The sequence below is a fragment of the Esox lucius genome, chromosome 8, assembly GCF_011004845.1.
Source record: "Esox lucius isolate fEsoLuc1 chromosome 8, fEsoLuc1.pri, whole genome shotgun sequence".
NCBI classification, from domain to species: domain Eukaryota; kingdom Metazoa; phylum Chordata; class Actinopteri; order Esociformes; family Esocidae; genus Esox; species Esox lucius.
In genome coordinates, this window is record NC_047576.1 from 19,317,673 (window position 1) to 19,325,000 (window position 7,328).

Below are 7,328 nucleotides of genomic sequence, written 5' to 3' on the forward strand. Positions count from 1 at the left end.
ATGTCCTAACTTCTCCTGGGCAGAGCTCTCCCAGCTGCTCATGTAGAGGAGGGAGGGTTGAAGTGAGGGAGGAGGGGAGTGAGAGGGATGGGGAGGGGGAGAGAGCCTTGCTGTTTCTTACCTGTGTGTGTGTGTTTGTGGGATGGTTTATCTTCCAGCAGTGTGGGCCGTCTGTCTGAAAGTCCTCTGAGCCTGGATACTCCTGTTTAGTCCCTACTCAGGCCTTGGCATCTCCCATTCTTAAACGGGCGAATTTCTGTCCGTCCGGTCCGCTCCCTAAGTCCCTGGGGTCGGATCTTAGCCTCTCCCCCTCCTGGAGCTCCAGAATCCACAGGCCTGCTGTCTGAAGCCGACCCGCCCAGCAAAGTTGCCTATCTGTGGGATCAGTTTGTCTTCTGGGGCTGGGGGGTGGTGGTTAGAGCTGGAGCCCTGTCTGGAGCATGGCAGAATGACCGGCTGCTTCTGCACACTGAGCTCAGACGCCTGGTGCCTGGAGGTTTTCACAGAGGAGGGAGGGAGGTCAGTTTTCTTCCCCTCCACACTGAAGAGAGGCTCTGCGAAGGAATCTCCTCCTCCTGGAGTCTCTCACCGTTCCTTTAAGAAATAGGAGGGAGTTTGAGAAACGTCGGAAGTGTTTGTTTGGGGGTAGGGACAGCAGAGACACACACAGTTTCTTTCATCTTTTATGTGTAGTCCAGGTTTGCCCCACAAACCACCGTCTTATTACAGACCACATGCCCCCCAACACCAGCCTATCTCTGGCTTAATCCTTTGTGTTGTGTGGGGGGGTCTGGGGGTTCTTTTCCAGGCTGTAGTGATGTTCACCATGCTGTGTCAGTGATCTGGGGGTTTACAGCAGCGTACTTTAGACAATATGTAACACACAGCTGTGTTCCACCTACTGGGTGTAGCCCAATCCCTGCCAAATGTAGAGGGAGGGGGGCCTGGTGATGGAGAGACCATCCCAACCAACCCTCCATCCCTCTCTTTCTCACTCCCCCCGGCATGTTTGTGTCAGAGAGCTGGCAGCTCTGCTGGTTTTTGACATTTAATTGTAGTTTTCCCGGGTTGCCGGACTGTGAGAGAATATTCCCCCAGTTAGGGAGTGTTTGTTATGACACACAATTCCAGATAGAATGCAGGAATGAGATGGGGGGGATCATGGGGGGTTGAAAGGAAGGGGTGAGAGACCCCCTTTTTTCTGGGGCTTTAGTAACTACTTCCTGCTCTTGTCTCAGATTTCAGATGTGTGTGCACGTGTGTGTTCTGGTCTTTGGGCTGGCTGCACTTTGACATGCCTAACTGCAGTCCTCCGTCTGACACACTATGAAGCGCGCCCCCCCCCCATCACGCTTTCTTTACCTCCATTTCCTTACCTACATCACAGATGTTTCTCTGAGTATATACCTGGCTGGACCTAACGCTGCCTGTGTCCCGCTGCCTGTGTCCCGCTGCCTGTGTCCCGCTGCCTGTGTCCCGCTGCCTGTGTCCCGCTGCCTGTGTCCCGCTGCCTGTGTCCCGCTGCCTGTGTCCCGCTGCCTGTGTCCCGCTGCCTGTGTCCCGCTGCCTGCGCCTGTTTACATTACCAAACCAAGTGGAAAATAATATTGATAAAAAGCTTGAACAAATAAGTAAAAATAACATTACAAAAGTCTGCCTCGCGCTCGCTCTCTCTGCCTCGCGCTCGCTCTCTCTGCCTCGCGCTCGCTCTCTCTGCCTCGCGCTCGCTCTCTCTGCCTCGCGCTCACTCTCTCTGCCTCGCGCTCGCTCTCTCTGCCTCGCTCTCTCTGCCTCGCTCTCTCTGCCTCGCTCTCTCTGCCTCGCTCTCTCGCTCTCTCTGCCTCGCTCTCTCGCTCTCTCTGCCTCGCTCTCTCGCTCTCTCTGCCTCGCTCTCTCGCTCTCTCTGCCTCGCTCTCTCTGCCTCGCTCTCTCGCTCTCTCTGCCTCGCTCTCTCTGCCTCGCTCTCTCGCTCTCTCTGCCTCGCTCTCTCGCTCTCTCTGCCTCGCTCTCTCGCTCTGCCTCGCTCTGCCTCGCTCTGCCTCGCTCTCGCTCGCTCCCCCGCTCTCTCCCCCTCGCTCGCTCTCTCGCTCTCTGCCCCTCGCTCGCTCTCTCGCTCTCTGCCCCTCGCTCGCTCTCTCGCTCTCTGCCCCTCGCTCGCTCTCTCGCTCTCTGCCCCTCGCTCGCTCTCTGCCCCTCGCTCGCTCTCTCGCTCTCTGCCCCTCGCTCGCTCTCTCGCTCTCTCGCTCTCTCGCTCTCTGCCCCTCGTTCGCTCTCGCTCTCTGCCCCTCTCTCGCTCTCTGCCCCTCGCTCGCTCGCTCTCTCGCTCGCTCTCTGCCCCTCGCTCGCTCTCTGCCCCTCGCTCGCTCTCTGCCCCTCGCTCGCTCTCTGCCCCTCGCTCGCTCTCTCGCTCTCTGCCCCTCGCTCGCTCTCTCGCTCTCTGCCCCTCGCTCGCTCGCTCTCTCGCTCTCTGCCCCTCGCTCGCTCGCTCTCTCTCGCTCTCTGCCCCTCGCTCGCTCGCTCTCTCGCTCTCTGCCCCTCGCTCGCTCTCTCGCTCTCTGCCCCTCGCTCGCTCTCTCGCTCTCTGCCCCTCGCTCGCTCGCTCTCTCGCTCTCTGCCCCTCGCTCGCTCGCTCTCTCGCTCTCTGCCCCTCGCTCGCTCTCTCGCTCTCTGCCCCTCGCTCGCTCTCTCGCTCTCTGCCCCTCGCTCGCTCTCTCGCTCTCTGCCCCTCGCTCGCTCTTTCGCTCTCTATGTTTTCTGATAGCTATGTAATATTATAAGGGGATTAGAAAGCTCCATGTTGAGTGATGTTGGCCCATGTCTGCCGTCTGGTAGTGTTACATTGTCAAAACTTCTGTCCTGTAGATTCACTGCAACGTTTCCAACCACTCCTCCTGACTAGGAGTGTCTGTGTGTGTTGAGGGGAGTCATGTCATCTGGTGTGAGACTGTCTTGCATATGCAGTGAACATGAACATATTTGTGACAACAATTTTAGATATCGAAAACTGTAATGGGGAGAATAGAATGACGCTATTGTAGATATGTCTGTATGTGGATAAGAGTTTTGTATAGCACCTTCCACAGTGAATTAATTTCAAAGTGTTTAAGAGCAATAAATAAAGCTTACAAGACACTAGATTAAGTACTTGTCAAAGATATGGATAAAATGTTAAATGATTAGTTTGATGAAGTTCATTAATCAAACGTATAAAAATCGTGAACTACAATAATTAAATAATAGTCAAACACAAACAAAGCATGCGTAAGCCTTTGTCTCATGATAATATTTACGTGGGGGGGGGGCAGAGGCGGAGGGAAAGGGGCTGGGGAAAGCCGGAGGGGGAGGGAAAGGGGTTGGGGAGAGGGGAAGGGAAAGGGGCTGGTGGGAGGCGGAGGGAAATGGGGGGGGCTGGGGTGGGGCAGTGGGGGGGGGGGCTGGGGCAGTGGGAGAGGGCCTGGGGTGGGGCAGTGGGAGAGGGCCTGGGGTGGGGAGAGGCAGTGGGAGAGGGGGGGCTGGGGAGAGGCAGGGGGAGAGGGGGGGCTGGGGTGGGGCAGTGGGAGAGGGGCTGGGGCAGTGGGAGAGGGGCAGTGGGAGAGGGGGGGCTGGGGAGCGGCAGTGGGAGAGGGGGAGGGGATGACTTGGCCAAGACGAGCACTGGGTTGTTTGTATGTAGGAATGACAGGATGATGGAGTATTGGTTGTGTTCCATTAGTGCTGTTGGAGACGTCCACATTCCACTCCTCCGCTTCACCTCTCCACTCCAGTGTGATGTTATCTAACTGGATGCCATATTCATTTACCCATGAGCCCTCATGCCAGGAGAGAGACAAACCAGACAATCAAAGCCAGTGTGTGTGTGTTGACAAAGAAGTGGTGTGCAGTCAGTATGTTGTCAGGAAAATCTTTCGTATTCCCTTGAATTGTTTTGAATGAGACCTGTGCCAGATGGGCTGAGAACAACAGGCTGCTGAGATAAAGAACCAGAACATTTCAGGGAGAGAGAGAAGCAGCGATTTTTCCATTGCAATGACGCAATCTTTTTTTGCCGCATGTTCAGTTTGCTGTTGATCTTCATGTTTATTTGTGTATGAAAGACCACACTGAAATTACGTTAGCTGCCATGGCAATTGCATTTTGTTCCTTAATATTAGTGTTCCTGGATTCTCCTCAGCCTAGCATCTCTTCTAAGTGGTTACCCATGGGCCTCTTGAGTGGTGCATCCGGTTATGCCACTTCACTGAAGTGCCCAGGGGCGCCACCACAACCTGGTAGGATTCCAGGGGTTTCCCAATGGCCGTGCATAATGGGTTTAGCAATAAATAAGCCTGGGATTCCTTGTATCAGCAATAGCCAAGGACTTCTTTTGGCGGGTAGGAGCCTGCAGGCTGACTGCTAACTTCATTCAGAGATGTTCCCTTCTGTTTTGGTTGTCTTCCGTGTTACCGTATTCCTATCATTGTCCGTAACAAGGCCAGATGGCAAGTTTACACTCAGGAAAAGTCGAGCCTTTCGACCTCTATCCCTCCCTTTGTCTTTCTGTCTTCTCTCCCTCCCTTTATCTTTCTTTCTTCTCTCCCTAGGCATGTATCTGTCTGACCTGACATATATAGACTCTGCGTATCCCTCGACTGGAAGCATCCTGGAGAACGAGCAGAGATCCAACCTGATGAACAACATTCTGAGGATCATATCGGACCTACAACGCTCCTGCACTTACGGTACCTCCTCACATGCAGCTGATCATTTGTCAAATAACCTTTAACCTGCTGAACGCCTTCTAGGACTATGCCAAACGTATTCATTAGCCTATTTCTCTTTGTCTGCTCTGGTGAATGGTGGGAAGCGGGGTGTGCTGGACAGACTGGTCAACAACCAAGTTGATGGCTGTGGATGGGGGGGGGGGGGCTCGACCGAAATTGAGGCGTACACTACCTCTGAAAGTGGCTTTTCTAGTTATCAATATCTGCTAGTCTACACAACCAAATAATCTAGCGTCTTGAGTCTTCTTCAATATATCTCAGAACATTTCTTGTAATGTTAACAAGCTGTAGGTCGCCCAGAACACTCTCAAAATACCCCAGGATACAATTTACATCAAATTTCTATTAAAATCTTTTGATTAGTCACCCAACATGGATGCGCTTGTGTATTCCTAACAACCACTTTCTATTAGTTGTCTTTTGGTTAATGTATGGGTCACAGGTATGGTCCAAAAATGGGGGTGGGTTCAAAGCCCTTAGTCCTGTCTTGAGAGGTGAATATCCCGCCACACCTACTTCTAACACCTGCACAATAACCTTACCCTCATCCATATTCTGACAACTTTCTCTCCGCCTGTAGATATACCAGTGTTGCCTCACGTCCAGAAGTATCTCAACTCAGTCAGGTACATCGAGGAGCTTCAGAAGTTTGTGGAGGATGACAACTACAAGTGAGTAATGACATTTAATCCGAGTCCTATTCAAGTTGTGATGTAATTTCCCTGGTTTCCCAGAATTGACGGTCAGTGATCCCAGAATCAGGATGGGAATATGTTGGAACGTCGTGAAATCTATGAAGCAGGAATTCTGGACAAGTGTGGGGATATATTGGAGCTTTCTTGTACCCCTCAGTGGGTGCTGACAGTGTGTGTAATATTGGTTTGGCGTAACGATAAGTGTAAAAAAAAAACTGTGTGTTCAGGTTGTCGTTGAAGATTGAGCCAGCCACCAGCACCCCCCGCTCCACTCCCTCTAGGGAGGACCTTGTAGGTCCTGATGCCTCCGCGTCTCCTCTGTGTGGTCGTAAGGGCCCTATTGCGGATGGAACCAAAGTCCCACCCACGCCTCCCTCCCCTCGGAACCTCCTCCCATACGGCCACAGGAAGTGTCACAGCCTGGGATACAAGTGCGTGAATCGTCCTCCATTTACATATTTTCCTTATGCAAAATAGTTGGAGAACTTTCTGAATTTACTAGAATGGACCCAACATCTGGGTGAGATATTGCCCACATCTGGTTTCCACTTTTTGTGTAATTATTTGTTTGCAAATTGGACAACATCAGCTGACTCATGTTTTCAAAACTTGAGTTCTGTTTCCTGGTTTCTTCGTAGTTTTATACATAAGATGAATACAGTGGAGTTTAAGAGCGCCACGTTCCCCAATGCTGGTCCTCGGCATCTTCTGGACGACAGCGTCATGGAGATCCACACCCCTGCTAGGGGACAAGCCGAGAGCTCAACGCTCTCCAGTGGGATCTCCCTGGGTAAGAGAGAGAGAGAGAGACACACACACACACACACACACACACAACTGTGTTTCGATTCCCGTCTTTTGACAGTACCTATTCTGACTGACTCTCTTTCAGGGAGCAGTGAGGGTTCAGAACTCAGTGAAGAGATGTCTTGGCCGGCTTTTGAGAGGTAACAGTCGGCAGACACGCAGTTTCCCTCACAGTTCCAAAGTTCCTACATACACTAGTTGAACAATGGTCTATAAAACAGACTCCCAAATGCTGACACACAGAGCTGCTCCTCATCTAACCTCACTCACTTCCTCCAAGGCTTGGTAGTGTGACCAAGGACCTTTGTTAATCCCTAAACTTTAGCTCGGTGGGCCAACACGGTCTTGTGGTGCAGAGGCTTCCAGGGATCAAACCCAGTCATCAGTGGGTCACAGAAGCTACCCCAACATCTCACTCTGTACATGTTAAAAATAAAATAAATACTTAAATAAGCAGAACCCAACTCTCACAAAACGAAAGTATCCTCAAAGACCTTAACACTAATCTGAGCCTTAACACTGTGCCTGATAAGGCGAGCTGAGAGAGCCACCTTAACAGTTGCGTGCCTCCACCCTGTGCCATCCTATCCTCTGCTGAACAGGACTCGGTTCTATCACTCTCTGGGGCCAGTGACCCGCGTGGCCAGAATCCCCTGCAGAGGAGGCCTGAGGCCCAGCAGGTACACACACAGAACCCCCCCTCCACCCTCCTCTACACCCTGTCATCTGCCGACTGCTGCCCCCATCTCCCTCAGCCCCCCCATCTCCGCCCCGGGGCCACTGTGCTTGTGTGTGGATGTGTGGATGTGCGGCTGTGCGGCTGTGTGGATGTGCGGCTGTGTGGATGTGCGGCTGTGCGGCTGTGCGGCTGTGCGGCTGTGCGGATGTGCGGCTGTGCGGATGTGCGGCTGTGTGGATGTGCGGCTGTGTGGATGTGCGGCTGTGTGGATGTGCGGCTGTGTGGATGTGCGGATGTGGGGCTGTGCGGTGTAATCGGGTGGAGGGACTCCGTGATTCTCCGCTACACCAGGCGTTCTTAGCTACACTCTCGCTCTCCCTGTGCAGC

The 7,328-nt window shown here is 52.9% G+C and overlaps 1 protein-coding gene across 5 annotated transcripts in view; it reads left to right on the top strand.

Moving 5' to 3' along the window:
• Nucleotides 1–7,328, top strand: part of ralgps2 (Ral GEF with PH domain and SH3 binding motif 2) — a 96,491-nt gene that overhangs the window by 68,353 nt on the left and 20,810 nt on the right. For 4 of the 5 annotated variants that reach the window (XM_034293658.1, XM_010872025.5, XM_020048953.3 and 1 more), the window contains exons 10-15: nt 4,581–4,718; nt 5,341–5,431; nt 5,683–5,886; nt 6,094–6,245; nt 6,348–6,402; nt 6,865–6,942. In XM_034293658.1, the coding sequence (XP_034149549.1) occupies nt 4,581–4,718; nt 5,341–5,431; nt 5,683–5,886; nt 6,094–6,245; nt 6,348–6,402; nt 6,865–6,942 (718 nt within the window). The remainder of the gene's footprint in view (nt 1–4,580; nt 4,719–5,340; nt 5,432–5,682; nt 5,887–6,093; nt 6,246–6,347; nt 6,403–6,864; nt 6,943–7,328) is intronic. The other variant, XM_020048954.3, reaches the window with a different exon arrangement.